Raw genomic sequence first — 21328 nt, 5'->3', positions numbered from 1 at the left:
GTTTGGGCTTGTAACTTATGTACGTATCCCACTTATGTGACACTTCTAAAAAAAAGGGTTTTGTCTTCTTTTTTTTCTCTATTGTATTGGGGAGAGTAGAGAGAGAGAGAGAGAAAAAAAAAAAAAAACTCAAATGACAAGAGGTTTAGAAAGATTGAGATCTAGAAAAAGATGTAGCTAAGTGATAGAGATGATTCCTTCTACCCTATTTTTTATTATAGAAAAATTGAGTTCCAACACTCATACCTCTATCAACATAGTCTTTAGGTGAACCATATAAAATTTCGTGTTGTGGGTATTGTGTTCTTACTTTTTTCCTTGTGTGATTATTTGTCTTCTTTGCATTTACAACTATTAGTTGGGTTTATCCTTCAATGTCATTATTAAACAAGATTTTGGAAGGTGTAGCATAAAATGTGTTTAGATGTTTGATCAGATTACTAAGTGAACTTCACAAAGGTGTTCACCTACACAACGCCTTACTAGAAAAACAAGGGTTTGGAATCTAATTACTCATGAAAAAATATGAAATCCCAACCATTTAAACGTGAAATCAATGAAAATAAAAGATGCGTCCAAATTATGTCATGTACCTTTAGGATAGATTTTGATTGTTGAATTTCATGTTTTAACTATCATAATTTCATGAGTATATAAATATGTATACATGTAGCATGTATTTAGACAAATATGTATGAATGTGTACTCATTTATAAATATATAAAGGAGCCGTGAATTAAAAATAGTGAGTAGATGTCTGAAGACAACGATGTGAATTTAAGCTTAATGTAGAATTTGTTGAACCTACCGGATGAGACTTGAATATTATATTTTAAATTAATATTTTAGTGACAAAAAAATATTCATTTGGTTTAAAATAAAAAACTGTCAATTTTTAGAATAAGAAAAAATAAAAAACTTCTTGAATAAAGATTTTTTAAAATATTATCCAAATGAGAAAACTATTTAATTAAGGAAAATAATGGACCGGAGAACTTCCTCTCCAAGCTTAAGCAATACTATGAAAGCATTGGGATCCATTGACTAATGAAAAATAGGTTAAATGATTAAAAAGAACAATTGGGATAAAACTTGCATCCCAAGGATAGATTATATATACAAACGTAAATCCCAAAAGTTGGGTTACACGTTTTAACATTTTGAATTTCTTATTTTTTCACGAGTCATTTTTCAAGGGTCAACGATCCCAATTATAGGAAAGAGGGCTGATTTTCTAATTAGAAAGTCTCCACTCGGTCAATACTCGACTATAGAGATGTGCAATTGTGTATCCTAAGGAAAAAGATTTATGATTTAGTGTCCTTGCTACGTCAGCCGAGTATTGATTGAGTGGAGACTTTCTAATTAGAAAATCATTATTCTATACGAAATTGCAGGCGTTGTCAATGTCTCACTCAAAGGATAATTAATTGCATTTATAAGCCTACATAGTCTCATCTTGCATCTTTTGTTCAAGATATTTTAATTTGTTTACTCGGATTCCAACATTTAAATACTCTACATAGGAAACGCGATGACACAATGGAATGGTGATCCATTGTGGTGGTTTAATTAATTAAATGTTGTCTTACATCACATGCTCTTCTTGTCTTTTATTTTGTTCTTATCATAGTTCTAAAACTTGTTGAGTCAACTCAAAACATGGCCTTTGAAATCGTTTGAGTCAACTTGGAAATGTACCAGATAAAAAACATGGCTAAGTAATGCAGTTACATTAAATGTTTTTCGATAACGAAAATTATAAAAATATTAATTTCAAGTATTAAAAAATATTCTGATAAAATATATTTATCTGACTCATGAGACATTAGAGTTGAGTTGAGGGGTAACCATTTAACTGGAAATAGAACTGAGAGCTCAAGTTCCATATCCCTAATGTTTCTATGCTTGATTGGAGTGGAGTTTTAAAGTAACCAAACGAATTGGAATCGGAACTGATTCGTTACTATTTGTCATGTAACCAGAGTATCCAAAACCAACTTATTTGTTACATGTTTTGTTTTTAATCGTAAATGATGGAAGGTTAATTCATCTTTAAAATTTAATACATATTAGTAAAGTTCTTCAAGTTTGCACATAAATTATGTAATCAAGCTTAAAATGTATAAATTACCTTAGATGTTTATTATTTGTAAAGAAAAATAATTTTGATTTTCGAAAAAACATTAACTCATATTTTTACTAGATTAAATTATAATTATTTTGTCGGTATTTTTATTTTTTTTATGAGATCCGACTAAGGGGTGAGGTGACTGGCCTATATCTCGCTCAAATCCCCTGTGTGTATGCTATATGCCACAAACCACACAAAATATGTAAGCATGGATAAATCCTTGTGGATGGCCAACGAGGGGGGTTGAACTCTAGCCCCTCCCTTTTTAGAGGGAGGCCTGGCCATTCCGTCCAACACTTATGGTTATATATATAGGTGATATGTTTTGAAGAGAAAAGGCTTTATTATGATTCATAAAAAACCATTTTCTCTTAATTTATGGTAGAAAAAAACTTGCATATATCCATTTTCACTTCTTGAATTGCCTATTGGGCCCTAGATGTCCCATTACCTTGACTCAACCTATTCAAAATAATAAGGATCAGGGCCTTGATATTGAATCTCCAAGGCAGGTCTGAGCTCATAATTGATTCTCAAGCCCCTAAAATCAAAGTTGAGATAGGGCTTAATACTACTCGTCCCGGCTTTATCCAACTCAAGTATAATTAAATATAATATTATATATTTCATATAAAAAAGATTAATGCTGAAGTGATCTCAAGATTGTACCTCATATCTCACTTTCCTGACGTAGAAGATTGTAGATGCTCAATGAGAAGTATTTATGGTTCCTACATATTTCTACGTCAAGAAAGTGAGATATGATGTACAATCTCGAGGTCACTCTAACGCGACTCTATATAAAGTTGATTGGGTATCTGAATTGAGTTGAAACCAGTATGCATGATCGATTCTAATTGTCAAATATTAAAGGGTTTTGGTTAACGTGTGCCCTAATAAATACACTTTAGAAATTTGGTTTTGTACCGAAAATACCCTTCAAAATTTTGTTTTTTTTATATCAAAATGCCCTCACATGCTAATTCCTAAGGTGTGTTTATTGCACTTTAACATTGGCCCTAAGGGCACATATTAACAAGACCCAATATAAAATAACCCTTCTCAAAAACTTTCTAACTTTTTTAGTTTTGTTTATAAGTCTAATATTACAATTTCAAGCCACCTTTCTCTAAATTTAAATTGTAAAATATACAAATCAGAATTATTATATATTACAATGGGTGGCATTCTTTTGATAAAATCCTAGGCAACATTCTAGACAAAGTATTTTATCTTATATGGACTAAATTTTTTAGAATGGACTAATTCTTTGTGAGGACGATCTCTATGATGAGAAAATCAGTCAATTCTAAAATTTCTAACTCTAGTTTATAAGATGAAGAATCATGAATTGTCAATTTTTATCGTTAGTTTATAACCACTTTTCATGAGGTTGGAAGTTTCAGAATTAACTAATTTTTTGTGAAGATGATCTACTAACTATAGAGATCGTCCTCACAAAAATTAGTTCATTCCGAAACTTTTTAGTCATATGAGATAAAATTTTATTTAGAATGTTGTCTAGGATTTTGTCAAAAAAACGTTATCTTACTACAATAGGTTTTGATTCTAGATACAATTGACTTGACTTGATCAGAACCCTTTTTTCACAATTGAAATAATAATCCGATATGAACTAAAATTATTATTTAAAATTGGTTCTGATTAAGACCACCAGTAAAATCAATCCTAAATTGAAAGGGCACCAAATGTGGGTCCCAACTCCCAATTTTTCCTACCATTACAATTTACAAGTTTTCTAAAACAAAGAAATCGTCTCCCACCACTAAATACACGTTGCCACGTGGCAGATTTTAAGCGTGTTTATCGCCTTATTTTCCGGTCTAAACGGGCAAAATAAACTATAACTAAATAAATGAACCATTAATCTCTGACAAAAGAATCGTTATTTTCAGGGTCAACCACTCTCTCAGGCTCCTTGAAATTTTAACCCAAAAGAAGAGACAATGAAAAAGGAATCAAAACAAATAGACAAATAATACAGATTTTCAACACTTCTGAGAATTAAAAAAAGATTCTTCCAAGTGGGTACTAAGGAAATGCACAACTGTTTAAAACCCATTATTTATTTATTTATTTTTTTTTTTTTTTTTTTTCTTATTTTTACTGTTTCTTTGTGATTTTAATATATATAAGAAGAATTGGTTCAAATAAAAATGGACTCTCCAATTCCAAGTCCTAGATTTGGTGCTTCTTCTGCTTCTTCATCTTTGATGGATAACCTCTTGGGTCTTCTTAGAATTCGGGTTCTTCGAGGTATTAATCTTGCAATACGCGATGTCTGCAGTAGCGATCCTTACGTCGTCGTCAAGATGGGTAAACAGGTATAAATTTTTTCGTATCGAATTGGTTGGATTTGATTTGGCTTCATGGAGTGTAAATTTATGAATTTTGCTTCATGGGTCATAAATTTTTTTCATTTTCTGTTCGACATTGAGCTCACAGATTCAGTTACTATATCTTAATTCGAAGATAAATCCATATAGATTTTGTTGTTGTTGGTTCTCGTTTTTGTTCTTAATCTAATTTTGAATATCATGATCGAAACAACATGTATCTATAGTTTGATGATTTGGGTTTATTCTCTTGTTCGATTTCATGTATTCTTAGTCTCAAATTGGTTGGATTGGTTTGATTTATAGCAAAAATTAGGTGAATTTTGCTTAATGGGTCTTCGAATTGTCGCTTGGTTGTTATGACTTTATTGGTTGGTGGACTTGGGTTTATTCTTTTGTTCGATTTCAAGTATTGTTAGTCTCAATTGGTTGGATTGGTTTGATTTATAGCAAAATTTAGGTGAATTTTGCTTAATGGGTCTTCGAATTGTCGTTTGGTTGGTGGACTTGTTCTGTGTTTTACAAGTGCCATCTGATTAACTTAAGGGATCGATGCGATGCCCAGATCATAAAATGGGTTACTAGACCTTGATTAACAAATAAATCCATCAGATTATGTTCTTGTTGGGTTTTTATTTAGTTCCTAATTCAAATTTTGAATTTTGTGATCGAAATATTAATCTTTGACCTGATAAAGCTATACTACCATCATCATCTGTGTCTCATCCTAAATATTCATGTTTACAATATGAATCCTATTTCACCATTCAAATCTATGTTACACGTTATCTACAATTATTGAGACTATTGAATAGGGATCTATATGATACTCTCAATAACTTCAACCCTTCACAAATTTGTTCATATCTGATTGAAATTCGCGTTTTTTTTTTCTTATATTCTTTTTTCTATTTGGGTAATTTTAACAAGTGTTTGTTTATTTTACTTCGAGATTGTTACTTGGCTGATATCCTAGATGTTTATTGACAAGAATGGTCACCAAAACTGTCCTAGTTATGTACCGTGCGGATATATTATGTGCTTGAGATGTTTGAGATTCAACTTGGGTCCTCATCCTTTGTTGAAGCCGAAGAAATAACGTTATGGTTGACCTTTTTTCTTCAAAGGATCTTTGAAGAGTTGTATTATCTTCAAATGTCTTGAAAATGTCCTGATTAGGACTAAATGGTGCCTATACAATTTCTACGTCTACTTCAATTGGGTCAAAGCTTTGATGATGATGATGATTACGATTACGCATTGTGTAAGACACCGTGTGAGTGATTCAGAGTGACATTATAGTGTTGGATGGTATCTTTATGTTATAAAGCTCGACTTTGAAGGGAGTTCTCTTGGTAGCCCTTGGCGCTTGGGTATCGAAAGGGCCTTAAAATCACTAAATTTTGAACCTATAAGATGAACTCCATATCCATAGAGTTATCCATTAACTTAACAAATATGGGTAGATTCAGAGATGGAAAATCTCTAAACAAGATGTGTTTAACAGACTACTATAGTAAAGTTTGAAGAATGAAATACACAAGACCCAAATTCTATCTAAAGCCATGGTTTCTGTTAATTCTTTTGATTTGGCTTATTCTTTTATATTCTGACATTATATAAATGTTAAAATTTGTTGCAGAAGTTGAAGACTCGTGTAGTGAAGAAGAATGTCAATCCTGAGTGGAATGAAGATTTAACTCTTTCTGTGGCAGATCCTGATCTTCCGATCAAACTTGTAAGCATTCCTGCCTACTTTTTAATTATTTTCTTCCAAACAATTTTCAGCTCAAGATTACGATTCTTTCCACCCTTGTGGGTGAGGGAGGGTGTTGAGTGTATAATTTCCTCCACACTCAGGTGTGTCATACCCCAGTTAAGCCCCGTGACCTCTTATATTCATAGTTCTCCCCCTCTTTAACAGATTTGTATTTTGGAGTAGTTGGTTGGTTTACATAATCGGCCTTTGTTGAACATGCCCAAACCATCTCAGTTGACTTTCTCTTAATTTATAGCCTACCAGAACTACTACATTTTCCCAAATGCACATTTTTGTAATTGTATCTTGCCTAGTCTTTCCACTTATCTGTCTCAACATTCTAACCTCTGCTATGCTCAATTTACTGACATGATTCTTCTTTACAGCCTAACATTTTAGCACCATAAAGCATAGTTAGTCTTATCGTCATCTAAACAAATTTTTCCTTTAAATTTGATTGATATGGGTTTGACAAATTTATCGGTATCCTCTTTCCTACAAAGTCCTAAAATACAATGAGTAGAAAAAAAATGTAATAATATCTTGGAGGCCTATAGTAAGGCTATATACATGGAAACATGGTAAGTTAATAAATTGGGGCCATATACCATCATCATTGTCAAAGTCTTATTCAAAAATTTGGTCTAACGCCATCTCTTTTGTTATTTCAAATGTGTTCATATCGGCTCCCTACCTTAATCCGCATCTCGTTCTTTTAGAACCTTCAACTTGTACTAACCTTCTAATTGCAGTTGTTACTAATAGTCTCATTGTGCATATCAAACCATCTAAATCGACTTCACCTTAATTAATCACCTATTGGGGCACCTACATTTTCATGAATCGATTCATATTGATTTGAATCTCCGTGTTTTAATTCACCCATCTCAACGCCTTCATCTCTTCTAAGCTCAATTTACGAACACGCTGTTTCTCAACTGCCCAAAATTTAGCTCCTTAAGGTATAGTTTTTTTCGTACTTCTGTATTATATTTTGTTTTTAAGTTGATTGAGGTGCCTCAATCACATAGCATTCTAGAAACAAACATTCACTTTAACCATCCAACTTTAATTATATGGACAATGTCCTCCTCAATCTCTCCATCCTAATGGATTATTTAACCAAGATAACGAAAATGGTAGTAGATTCGGAACTAAGGTAAGGAATCACATATATCAAAATAAGGGCCTCCATTCGTAGAATTTGTGAAAAATTTCAACCGATCCATTGGTGGGGATGAATTATAGTAATTTATTCCAACCCAAGGCATAAATAGGGACTGTATTTCTGGGCCATTGGTGTTTATCTGCCATTCCTCTCTATGTTTATCGTTACTAAAGTTGCACTATACATACTGTTTTCATCCTACTTTTTTAGAGCCCTTGGACTCCAAAGTAACTCTCTAGTTCCAATTTTTAGCATTAACTCCCCCTTTAGTCTCATAAACATGACACCCAACCGCTTTTTCTTTTTGTTTTTCAGTTTTTGGTTTTTGTTTTGTTTTGTTTTTTTGTTTTATTGTTTTTTTGTTTGTTTTTTGCTAAAACATATAGTATAGAACAGAATAATATGGATATCTGGAATAGATTACCATCTTCAATGCAATCATGGAGAAACATGTTTTCCAAAACTTTCATTTTGGATAACCCATTACCCATTATTTAATCTGTTACAAAGAAACTAAATTACCATCGTCATCATCTAAACCTTATCCTAGTATTGATATTTTAAATATGAATCATTTTTCTTCATTCACCACTATCTTAGATATAATAACAACCTATAAGTGTAAATTTTTAAAAGATAAAGCTAATCGAAATGAAAAGTGAGGATTCTTAGCCTCTATAGTTTGTTATATCATCTTCATCATAATCATCATTGAAATCTTATCCCAAAGATTTTGATCAGGATTCATGTTAGGAAAGTGGCGGATAAATTGACTAGTTAAGCTCAAGGACGTATTAAATACGAGAGCCACACACACACACACCCCCGCTCGCACATACACGCTTGCACACAAAAGTTTCCTTTTTTTCATTCGAAAGTTTATGAATACCTTGTTTTTATGGTTGTAGACGGTATATGACAAGGATACATTCAGCCTTGATGACAAAATGGGAGATGCAGAATTCGACATTAAACAATTTCTCGAGGCACTTAAGATGCGTTTGACAGCACTTCCAAGTGGTACTATAATCACAAGAGTTGCACCATCAAGGCAAAACTGTCTAGCTGAAGAGAGCTGCGTCATTTGGACCGAAGGCAAGGTTGTTCAAGATATTTTTCTGAGACTTAGAAATGTGGAATGTGGTGAAGTAGAAATCCAGCTTCAGTGGATTGACCTCCCTGGTTCCAAGGGCATATAGGGATCATCATTTATGTTTTGGGTGACCTCATTTAGCAGTATTTGCCTACCTTGTATTAATTTTCTATGAATCATATAGCTTACAAGTATAGGCTAGAACTATGTTTTAGGTTCACTTGTTTTTTGATCGGTCTTTTTTTTTTGGTCGGTTTTTTAGGTTCACTTGTTATAACAAATATATATGTATTTGTTTTAATCCGTTGGAACTTTCAATTACTTGCAAGCGTGTTTTGTAAAATATGTCTTTCAGTATTGTCGTTTTCAAATATGATGCTTCTTTACCATGTCTGTGATAGATCCTTGCAGGAGATGAAGTCTGAAAATTTTACAAACTAATTAGACCCAAACCATCTCATTTATATCTGTTAAGAACAGCTTGCCATAACTCTACTTATGTGAGCATTAAGCTTGCAGTGCTGGCCCCAAACCTGGATAAATCAAGGATAGTTTGCGTTAGATTAATGTCCCACGTAAAATAGTGTCAAATTGCTTAGCATGAATACAAATTTTCTGATTTGATTCTTGCTAAGGCATTTTATGGAAATTACACGGTGCATTGTGTTTGGATGCAGTGATAAGTGAACAAGGGTTGGCTTGAGTATCCACAGTGCTTGGTTGCGGGCGACCAATTTCCATCAACATCATCATCACCAAAGCATTATCCAATTATCCCAAAAAATTTGGTCAATTGAAAGAATCCTGTATATTCAATTCATTCTGAAGTCATAGCTGTTTTTATTGCGTTTGCTCATATCCTCTCTCAATACCCCAATTTGCATTCCATATGGAATGAAATTGACCTTCATTGCATATGATCAAACCATTTCAATTGATTTACAAAACACTCTAAAAGCAAACCTCCAATATAACCACCCAATTATAATTTTGCAGGCAATGTCGTCGTTAATCATTCCATCCTGACATTGGACTTATAGCTGCAAAAGCCATTACAATATCAATGATGCATCATCCATACCGGGTGGCAGCATGAGATACACCATTGTAGTCTAGCCGTTTGATATATAGTTGTCTCCTTGGGGAGTTTGATAAATGCTCTCGTCTTTTTTTTTCTTTCACCATATGTACAATGGAATTGAAGTATCGAAAAAGGGGTTTCTGGGAATATTTCCAAACTATTAATTTTTGTTGGTCACTCTCCATGGGCTAGTTCTTACTAAAGTTTCATCGTGAATAGGGATGCAACTTGGGCGGGCAAAACCCAAACCCATTGGGTTGAACCCAACCTTGGGTCAGGTCTGGGCATAGTTAGCTTGGGTTTGGCCGTGGGTCCGAACAAAAAAAAAAAAAAATTCCCGACCCAAATCAGGTTGGTTGATACCTATACCCATGCCCAACTAGATTTGCACAAATCCAAACTTAATATGATTATAAATTAAAAATATTTCTTATCTTGATTTCTTTTACTCTCATAATTCATATAAGTGATTATTTATCAAAATTAATGTATGACCATCTTCATTAGATAAATAATTGTTTTGTTAAATTTTTGAAACACATTTGAAAAAAAAAATGAGGAATGAATTAACCTGACTTGGTCAGGGTTCGGGTTGAGCATTTCATGCCCAAGGTCGGATTGGGCAAGGACATGGTTTGGTATTTGTCAAGTTTGAGTTGGGCATAGGTTGATCCCTAATCCGGCCCAACTCGCCCGTGTTGCAGTCCTAATAGTAAATGCTCTGTATTGATTTTAGATATGTTAAAGTCCTTGGGCTCCAAAAATCAGTTAATTATACAATTGTGAGTAATGTAATGTATGTAAGATATTTTATATATATGAAAATATTATCGTTCAAGATTTCATTAGGACATTGATATTATTTATCACATTTTTTTGAATAATATTTTTTTTCATTTTATCTTTTAATTAAAAAATAAGGATATATTAATCTCTTACATAATAAGTGCTTGTTCACATTCATTATATGTCAAACCATTTATTGTTAAGAAGACATCTAAATCTAGCATTGGATGAACTTTTTCACGCTTTTTGAAAAATTCATGGATTTGGAGACGACTGGTTTGTGGAATAACTGTCGGAGCAACCTGTATTCGAAGTTAGTATGGAGACGACTTTGACGTCGAGTTGGTGAGGACAAAGGAAATTAATGGAATAGGATACGATGGGCAACACTGGAAGACATCAGAGGGAATTAACCTTAGGTTAAGAGGGGGAGGAGGTAGGAGAAGTGCTTATGTTCACAGGGGATTGAGAGGCAGTAGCAGGGGTGGATTCGGCTACTCCCCTGGAAACCCGATGGATTTACTAGACAGTAGAAATCTACTGACACCCACCTTCGGGGGTTCACAGCCTCCTAGGGGGTTATCCCAGCGTATACTTGATGAAATGCCTACGAGAAGGACTGATTTGAAGGATTTGGAGGGACCTCCTAGAAGCAATGGGAACATTTTAGGCTCAATAGGAAGGGTAGAAGATCTACAAACTGAGACTGAGACTAGAAGAGTACAGACCAATACCTTGAAGTGATGAATTTCCCTGATAAATTCATTGCCTGGGTTCGGGGATGCATATCTAATCCTATGTATTTAGTAGCCCTCAAGGGCAGCCTGAAAGGGTACTTCCAAGGCAAAAGAAGAATCCGTCTGGGAGACCCTATATCTCCTTACCTATTTGTTCTAGTGATGGAGTTGCTCTCAACTGAGCTCGAGGAACTAACTAGGAAAGGTAAAATTGAGTTGATGGTTAAGCGCAAGAGTCATGTTATTAGCCATCTGATTTTTGCGGACGACCTCATGTTGTTATTCAAAGGCGCTACCAATTCAGCTAATGCTATCAAGGAAGCTTTGGATTGGTTCAGCAACTCCATGTGTCTCAAGATGAACCTAAATAAAAGCAACATCTACTGTGCGGGCATGAGTTCCAATGTCGAAGCTAGAATTAGCCACATCTTGCAAATTTCGGAACCTTCCCTGCCTGTAAAGTACCTTGGGTTGCCCCTAATTTCCTCAAGACTAAAAGTTGAGGATTGCCAACACCTCATCACCAAGATAATGACCAAGATCAAGTCCTGGAAAGTGAGATTCCTCTCCCTAGCTGGTCAAATGGAGTTCATCAAGTCCGTGATCTGCAGCATGCATGTGTATTGGATTAGTATATTGATGTTACATAAGAAAGTGATTAAGGGAGTTGAAAAAACTTGTGCCAAGTTCTTGTGGGTTGGTCCTAGTATGTCTAAGAAGATGCATTGCATCAGTTGGAAGAGAATAGCCAGGAACAGAAGGGAGGGAGGCCTGGGGTTCCATGATTTGGAGCTTCAAAACAGGGCTAGGATTGCCAGGCAGGTGTGGGAGATTACGTCTAACAAAGAAAGCGTATGGGCGGACTGGATCAAGAAGAATCTGATTAAGGGCAATCATATCTGGACTATGACCACTGTTGTTGAAGCATCTTGGATGTAGAGGAAAGTCATGCAGATGAGGAGGACCATCCAAGATATTGTTTTCCACAGAATTGGAGATGGGAGTGACACATTCATTTGGCAAAACCCATGGACAGCAGACAGGGTGTTCTTAAACAACCAACAGCATGTTAACTGTATGATTCAAGAAGGATAGAGTAGTCTGGACTCCTGACCCTAAAAGTTGTTTCTTTATGAAGTCAGCCTATCTAGCAATGCAACCTCCCTCCCCTAAGGTCAGATGTCACAGCCTAGTGGCTTTGCCTAAGTAGAGGGCTCAAAACCCAAGATAAGTTGAAGGATAGAGGCATCATCCAGATCTCCAGATGTTGTTTTTGCAGGAACTCTATGGAGTATGAGGACGATTTGTTTCTTGGGTGCGACTTCTCCTTCGATCTATGGCAAAGGATCTTAAGGAAATCCAATATTACCCACTTAAATCGTGACGGGAGGCTAGAGATTGAATGAGCAAGCAACAACTTCAAGGGTAAATCGTTGAGCTCGGTGGTGAAGAGGTTAGCATTAAATGCTTATATCCACCATCTGTGGGCCAAGAGGTATAGAAGAATGTTCTAGAATAGCTTTAATCCGCCTAGCCCCCTTGAACCCTTCATTGTCAGGGATGTTCAGCTAAGGGTCCAAAGCATGGAAGCCTCCACCCAAGACAATGCCTCGTCGAGAGATTTCCGTCCCCATGAGGTCTTGGACATTAGCATTCTCCTTTTATATATTTAATTACTTCCTAATGCCTCTAATGTGGTCTTACACAATGCATATTTTAGCCTTATTGAAGAGTTGTTTCCTTATAATTCATGGTGGGGATTATTGAGGAGTGATCGATGTAGACCAAGAATTCAATAAGTCAAGGTATATTACTTGTTATATCTTTATCCAAGGCAACTGATCTACGATTCTGTGAAGGGGGCGTGTGTCAGAAAATCATTATACTTGTTTAATTGATTGAAATGAAAGCTCTAGATATATTATCTATGTTACTTTGATAATGACTAAGGGTCTAAAAATCCTATATGGTAGGCAAAGATTTGCACAACCACCATGGGAAATAAAAACTTAGTCTAAGAACGTTAGATTCATTTAACCCTCAGATACTTTAATCAGGGTTTTAAAAATCAGACCTAAATGATGGTCCAACCTGATTTGGCAAGAATTTGTAACAAAATTTGTTCCATCAGTGAAACCACCAATTTTTACAGTTATTTTTCTATGGAAATAAATGAAGGTAATTTAAGGTAAAAATATATTTACTTCAGTTTTCTATTAAATATAAATTGGTCTAGACAATTGAACCAGAGTCCAGCAATGATCCAACCAATTTGATAAATTTTTAGTTTAATTATAAGGTAAGTTTCATAACATTGACATAAATAGTTGAAAGGTGAAAAATGACAAATACATCGAAATTTATAATAGGGTAAATTATCATTTCGTGACCAACTTTTGATGAATTTACGATTCCGGCTCACTGTTCATTTTAATTACAAATACGTGATCCAGCGAAATCACAAGTTTTTCAAGTGAGAGTACACATGTTTAAGGTGACAAATTCACTAGCTTCACCCCCCCAAGTGACAATCTCGCTAAAAGTAGCGAAACCGGTGAGATTGTCACTTAAAACCTTTGATATTGTTATCGTTCACGTTTTGGTAATTAAAATGAACAGAAAGTCAGAATCATAAATTCGTCAAAAGTTGGTCACATTTTTGTAAATATCTCTTTATAATAAATATGGAGCATAAAAAACTGATATAAAAAAAAAAGAAAAAAGGCTCAATTCTTTGATATAAGATCAGAAACTAAAATGTAGAGGGGGGAATTACTAAGGTGAAGTTGATTATTATTATTATTATTATTATTATTAGAGGTTCAAGATTAGTCGATTCAGCAAAAGCCACACATAAAACCAAAAAATCTCTTTGTTCAAACAAGAAATCCAAGCAACCTTTCAAAAAGGATAAAATAAATCCAACCGTCAAATAACATATTAAAAAGTTGGGATATCATAATTTTTTTATGGTGCACTTATGCTGAGCTATCAACTCTAAACCCTTTCTTCTCCTGTTCTTCTACTTTTCCTTAAAAAATTGTTATTGCATGGATATTTTGTTTTTCTTACTTTTTTAGAAAAACACTTTCCTTACTAATTTACTAAGATTTTAACTGTTACGAAGGGTCCTTGAGCTCAAATGGATTACCACATTGGCAACTCCAACACCACAGACCTCTAGATTTCATGGAAAGAACTTAGATCCATACAAAAACAAAAAATAGGCTCGATCCAAGGTTTTGAATATGTACTGTTACCAAATTTCCACAAAACTCTCAAATTTAAAAATAAAATTTAATGGTATTCAATTTTTTTTAAAAGTCCATAGAACTACCACATGCCACAAGGTGAGTAACTTAGTTCGACTCTTTCTTTTTATCCTTCTTCTTCCTCTTTTTTCTGAAGATTAAGAGGGGATTAGGCTGACCCCCAACCAGAATAAAAAGGACTACAACCTATCATAGACATGCTCATTGGCATCCTTACCTAAAATGTTCATTAGATCGCTAGGGAGGTTCATGGGATCTAAAATGATCCTACCTAAAGAATTTATATAGGAGGCTAAAAAAATCAACAGCTTGATTACATTTCTTAAAGTAGAAACTGAATGTGATCCTTCAGAAGAATTTAGTCACTCTAGCCACTTTAGAATCAGCTCTGACCTTCAAGGATCTAATGTTTAATTCGACAACCATGATCATCATTTGCAACTCTTGGAAAAGAACCGATTTCCTTTGGGAATTTTCAGCAAGGACCCTGATTGTACTTCCTTTGTTGTTTCTTATAATTGCACCCTCTCCCCTATTACCTCTAAGGGACCCATCAGAGTTCAACACATGGAAGTCCTCTAGAGGTTTTTTCCATCTGCATCTCACTAGCACACTTATCTCGAACTTTGGGTCTAGGTTCCATGAAGCCATGAATGCTCTTGTCGAGACAGTGTCTTTTTAGCTGGCTCCTGGACTTTGGATGGCCTTAGAATTCTCTAACACATGTTATAGGAATAATCGCATCCAAGGAAAATGGGGTCCTCATTTTCAGTAGTATTTCTGTAGAAACAACAACTGGAGTGTTGTTGATTCCCCTTGCCATGAACTTGTCCTGAGTTTTGAGGCCCTTACTGAGACCCAACCCAGAGGTTGGACTCTTTCTTTTATGTCACAAACATGTCAATTTATTTTGGATTGAGACCTATTGACTCCTAAGAATGACTCGTGAAAAAAACACATAATCCTAGCTCTTTAAATACAAAATCTAATGGTTGAGATTTATGAGCATCTTGACAACACAAATCTAGAAAATACTTATCCCAAGATAAATCTCAATCATTGGATTTTGCATTTAAATGGTCGGGATCATAAGTTTTTTCATGAGTCATTCTTAGTAGTCAATGGATCCTGACCCATCTATATTTTATACACCCTTTGTGACCCACTTATTAATGTTTTGTACACCCATTGGTGGATTCACACACACACACACAAAAAAATTAGCTTGATTGCTTATTTTACATCAATTGAATTTAAGACTATTTTATCATAGACATCACAATCACTAGGCCCATAACTTGTTTGAAACCCAAAGAGGAAAATGCAGGAAATCTGCTGTTGGAAATCATTTATCAGAGTGCACCAAGAGAGAGCATCTTTTCAGTTTAAAATAAAATATATGATACGTGGCATCTTTTTAAGTAGGGACTTCAAAACTTGAAATTCTCACAGAAGAGTGAAAATTTACTCTGCTAACGTAATAATCGGAGGCGGCGCCGACTTTCTACGCGTTACCGCGTTGACTATATTCTCATTGTTGTTACCGCGTTGACCCATTTTGCTGACTAATTCACGACGTGGAAAACATATAGCTAACAGCGTTGACCGATTTTAACGACTGATTCTGTGATTCACGTTATTGTAAAAAGACAAAATTAACCTTTACACTTAGGACCATAGAGTAGATTTTTGTTAAAACGACGAAGCTGCAAAGAAAGTTCCATGTGGCATAATCTTTTAGATCCACCGGTCACAAACTAGATCCGTTTAGTTTGGATCAGGCTAGGGTCGGATTCAAGCAGGGCCCATAGGTGACCCAATTCAATCCATAAATAGTTCTCAATACTCGTAAGTCAGGTGGGCTTTGACATAGGTGATTTCTGATTAGGCCTATCTCGACTCGTAGTAGAAAAAATCTGTGACTATTTTAAAAATCGTGCCTAAATCACGATTTTATTAATTATTGATTAAATCATGAAATTTTCAAAAAATCACGATGTTTAAAAAAAATCATGATTAATCCCCATTTTTTTAAAAGAATATGGATTCTTTTTCTTATTAGCATTTTTTAAAGTATTATTTTTTATTTAATATATAAAATACATTTTTTTTTACATTTTTATATATAAATAATTATTTTTTACATTTTAATTTATTCAATCTTTTCCCAAACTTATCGACTTTTGTTGATTTTTCCCTAAAGTTTTCTCTTGTCAAATTATTCCCGAACCCCTTGACTTTGTCACTATTGCTCGGCTTAACCCAACCATTGGATAGCTTGTGCTCGGGTTAGGATTTTTAAGCCTGATTTGTATTAGGTTCTTGGTCTACTATCTGACCCAAACTCTATTTGACCCGACCCATTTATAACCCTACTCATTGGCCCAACATTTGATCAACCTTCCCACCAAAAATCAGCATAAGCAATTTCTTTTCTATTCATTGGACTATTGGATGCACAAAAAATAAAATAATGAGAAGTTTACAAACAATGTTTAAAACAGACCAATGATTCGATCCAAAAATTTGTCAAATTAGTTCTACATTGGTTCGATTTGGTTGGACCGAATTACATTTTTATTAAATAAAATCCATACCAATCCACTCTTGTGCCGAAGATGAACGAGGTTAAACGATCTGTCAAAGTTGTGGGATATAAAAAATGCATCGATAGAGGAGCATTAGTGGTTCATCCTTTTTATTTGAGGTTACCAAACTATACTTTTACACATAAAAAATGAATTTTCTAATATTCAACCGTTTTGGACACAAATGCGAGAACAATAATTGAGATGAAAAAGATTTACAAGTCTTGGGGGAATCAATTTTTATAGGAATCCATTAACATCGCAATCATTTGTTTGACATACAAAGTTAAATGGCATTGGATACTAGAATTTCCCCAAAAGTAAAGGCAAGATCTTCCAATGCTATGAGTTCCATGTGGAGAATTAAAAAATAAATATAAAAAGTATCTAATCAAACCAAATTTTCAACAGGGACAACAATCTCCTAATGTATAACACTTTTTGTTATTCCAATTCCACATGTCTTTCACATCATTAAAGGCTGTGTCGTCGTCGTCGTCATCATAATAATAATAATAATACTAATAATATTTTTTTATTGGTTAGCCTATTTATAATGAATTTAGTAACTCGATGCTAGTGAAATTTGAATCAATGTCTTTAGTATCATCACCTAAAGACTTTAGGTTCAATACTTAGTATGAGCATTAATTCCTCAGGGGCCATCGGCAAGAGGTGCTCCTTTGCTTACCTAGTGTGTGTGATGTGTAAACGTTGCACATGTCTCGGAACTAGTCCTTAGACAAGACCATGGTCTATGGACTGGGCAAAACCTAGATACGAGCATGTTTGCTGTCTACAAGAATACCCGATTATCCAAAAGAAAAAAAAAAAACTTTACCAAAATATCATTGATCTTATTTGGAGGATATGTTCTTAACAAGAATAACATAGAAGTGACCTCAAAATTGTACCTCATATCTCACTTTCCTATGTGAAAGTGTTTAAGAACCATAGATGTTTTTCATCGAGATACAAGTGAAATGCCATGAGTTCACTCCAACACGACTCTCTTAACAATTCAAATAACTTTGTATTTGTTCATATTTTGCAAAATGTCATGATTTTTAATTAATAAGTTGGTTCATGATGCAATAATAATATTAAAAAACTCTCATTGAAATCTTTACTTAGCATATAAAATACTAGAGTTCACCTATGCCTACGGCACGGGGATCCTCTCTTGGGTTAAGGGGGGTAAAAGCGAAAAAAGTAAAGTTGGAGTAGGTGGTGGCAATTTTAACACGACTCACGAACGCAACTCAAAAACAACATGAAATTAGTGGGTTTGAGTCAAGCTTAATTGAATTTGAGGGTATTATTGAAAAAAAAAAATTAAGTTAAATGGGTAAAAAAAAAAAGAAATAAAGTGAATCTTGCAAAACTAGATTTTGATGTAAAAGGGATTAAAAAAAATGAAACAACAATAACATATGTTAAAAGACTAAAGAATAATATATAATAAAATTAAATGAGTGAAATTAAAGTTAAGGGGATAAAGAAAAAAAGCAATAAAGTAATTAAGTGAGTCTCACACAAAGATTTGTATCTTACAACTATACCAATTCAATTGTGTTTTATTATATAGATTATATTTTATATTTTATTATTATAAAATTTTAATAATATTCAAAGAAATTTGATTTTTTTTTTTTTTCATATATCAATAAGGATGTATATAAAAGTAAGAGTCCGACTAGTCTTACTAAGGGTCATTGGACTCACCTTATTGCATCTAAAAACATGATCTGATGCTTTAAGGTTGTAGAGGACAAAAGTCTATGACTTTTGAAAAAATAAATTTTCAAAAAAGTTATTTTTCATCGTTGAATTTTAATTTTAAATTTAGAGTAAGGTGGAAGTTTAATAGCCATCTTTTTTCAAAACCTTGGATCACGCCCAAAAGAGATGTTTTAAAAAAAAAAAAAAATCAATTTAAGTTTTTCGAAGAACTTTAAAATGTTGTGGTGTTGAATTGCTAATGTGGTAATCCATTTTAGCACAACTACCCCTTAGTGAGGCTCAAAATCTTACTTAGTTAAGGGAAGGGTTTCACTAAAAATAATCATATCCATTTAATTTTCTAGAGTACGAATTAGTTGTTAAGAAATTTTTGTGCTAAGTTGATGAACCAATGACATGATATCGTGTATATTAAAAATTATTAAAAATTAAGCAATACTATTACTTAATTTTCTATTATTTTTATCTCTAAAAAAATCTTTAATTACTAAAAAAATTAAAAAATGTTATTACTTAAATAACTAATACGAGCATCACTCAGACCGTCACTAAGTTGGACATGATCCAATAGGTTATTAGATTGGATTATACTTTTTTTTTTATATAAAAATAAAAAAAATCAAATCAAATCAAATTTTGGACCAAATTTGACTAAATACCAATTAGATCGAATTCAATCAAATTAAAACAATTTATGTGTTTTCTTGTATAATATCAAATCGGTTTCGTGCATGATAATATCTTGATGAAAAGCATCTATGGTTTCTATCCACTTTCACATCAAGAAGTGCGATAAGAGGTCACTCCAGCACGACTATATATATATATATATGGGGAATGCTACCGTCCAATATTTCATGAAGACGTTAACATTGTCCAACACTTTTTTTTCAATAATACCCCTCTTCGTTTTATCTTTTAGTAAAAAAGACAAGGGTGTATTGGTCTTTTACACAATAAATATTCATTTACATAGTAAATGTTATGAGTATTTAATTATTTTGAATTAAATAAATTTTTTGGGTAAATACTTTGGCAATCAATGCCAACATAATAAATGCATTTATTAATGACATAATAAATTTATTTATTGTGTAAAAGACTAACATGCCCTTATTTTTTTCACTAAAAGACAAAATAAGAAGGAGTATTATTGAAAAAAAAAAAGGTTTTGGACAATACTAACATACTTATGAAGTATTGGACATATATATATATATATATATGGGGTGGCATTTGGAAGCCCTAAAGAAAGTCAAACATTTTTTCAATGTATAGGTTAGAGGTTTCGGAATGAGTTGATTTATTTTAGGATGATCTCTATGATAAGGAGATCATCCTCACCAAAAATCAACCCAATCTAAAACTTCTAACCCCATCAAAAGTGATTTACAAAAATCGGACGGTCCACGATTCTTCAACTTATAAAATAAGGTTAGAAGGTTTAGAATAAGCTGATTTTTGGTAAGGATGATCTCTTCATCATAGGCATCATTTTCGCAAAAAACTAGCCCATTCTGAAACTTCAAACCCCTATTTTTCAAAAATGTTTGGTACAATCTCTTTAAGGCCTCTGAACGCTTCCCATATATATGAGGGCGGATCATGGGACATATGTAAAAACAATGATTTTTCAAAATATGGGTTAGAAATTTTAGATTGAGCTGATTTTTTGTGAGGATGGTCAATATGATGAGAAGATCATCCTCACAAAAAATCAACTCAATCTGAAATTTGTAAGTCCACCAAAAGTAATTTACAAATTATTAGTAAAAAATCAATAATTCACATTCTAAATCACTTTTGATGGAGTTAGAAGTTTCAAATTGGACTGATTTTTGTTTTTAGGATGATCTTCTCATCATAGAGATCATCCTCACAAAAAATCAGCTCAATCCAAAACTGCTTACCCATATTTTAAAATTTTATTATTATTACATTATTTTTACATATGTCCTATGATCCTTTCCCAATATATATTGTGAAACATTTTTCAAAATAGGGGTTAAAAGTGTCAGAATGGGCTGATTTTTGTGAGGATGATCTCTATGATGAAAATATCATCTTCACCAAAAATCAGCTCATTTTGAAACTGCTAACCCTAGTTTATAAGTTGAAGAATCGTGGATCGTTTGATTTTTATAAACAACTATTGATGAGGTTAGAAGTTTTGAAATGAGCTGATTTTTAGTGAGGATAATCTCCTCATCATAGAGATCATCCTTACAAAAAATCAGGCCATTCCATATATATATATATATATATGGGTCGGGTTCTTACGACCCCTATTACGATTCACATTGCGACACACCGTTTTGTCTTATATGGGCAAAAATGTTTGGAATGGGCTGATTTTTTGTGAGGATGATCTCTATGGTGAGGAGATCATCATTGCCAATAATCAGCTCATTATGAAACTTCTAGCCCCATGTTTACAAGTTGAAAATTTTTAGACCGTCCAATTTTTGTAAATCAATTTTGATGGGGTTAGAAGTTTTTTAATGGGATGATTTTTTACCAAGATGATCCCCTCATCACAAAGATCATCCTCACAAAAAATCAGCCCATTCCAAATATTTTTACCCATATAAGACAAACGGTGTGTGTGTG

General features: G+C 33.6%; 1 protein-coding gene across 1 annotated transcript; it reads left to right on the top strand.

Moving 5' to 3' along the window:
• The first annotated feature begins 4236 nt into the window (after nt 1–4236).
• Nucleotides 4237–8884, top strand: LOC147398027 (protein C2-DOMAIN ABA-RELATED 4-like). The gene is made up of 3 exons (XM_086447143.1): nt 4237–4479; nt 6134–6229; nt 8327–8884. The coding sequence occupies exons 1-3, from the start codon at nt 4312–4314 to the stop codon at nt 8615–8617; spliced, it is 555 nt and encodes a 184-aa protein (XP_086303269.1). The 5' UTR covers nt 4237–4311; the 3' UTR covers nt 8618–8884.
• The last annotated feature ends 12444 nt before the right edge of the window (nt 8885–21328 follow it).

Source organism: Akebia trifoliata, chromosome 7, assembly GCF_017979445.1.
Source record: "Akebia trifoliata isolate Shusen 1 chromosome 7, ASM1797944v1, whole genome shotgun sequence".
NCBI classification, from domain to species: Eukaryota; Viridiplantae; Streptophyta; class Magnoliopsida; order Ranunculales; family Lardizabalaceae; genus Akebia; species Akebia trifoliata.
The sequence above is the reverse complement of the archived record's forward strand: the minus strand, read 5'-3'. Positions and strand labels throughout refer to the sequence as shown.

Bases quoted from the DNA above. Each gene is read 5' to 3' on its own strand.
- LOC147398027 (XM_086447143.1), top strand. From the start codon at position 4,312: ATGGACTCTCCAATTCCAAGTCCTAGATTTGGTGCTTCTTCTGCTTCT. The intron at 4,480-6,133 runs GTATAAATTTTT...AATTTGTTGCAG, and splicing joins TCGTCAAGATGGGTAAACAG to AAGTTGAAGACTCGTGTAGT. The intron at 6,230-8,326 runs GTAAGCATTCCT...TTATGGTTGTAG, and splicing joins CTGATCTTCCGATCAAACTT to ACGGTATATGACAAGGATAC.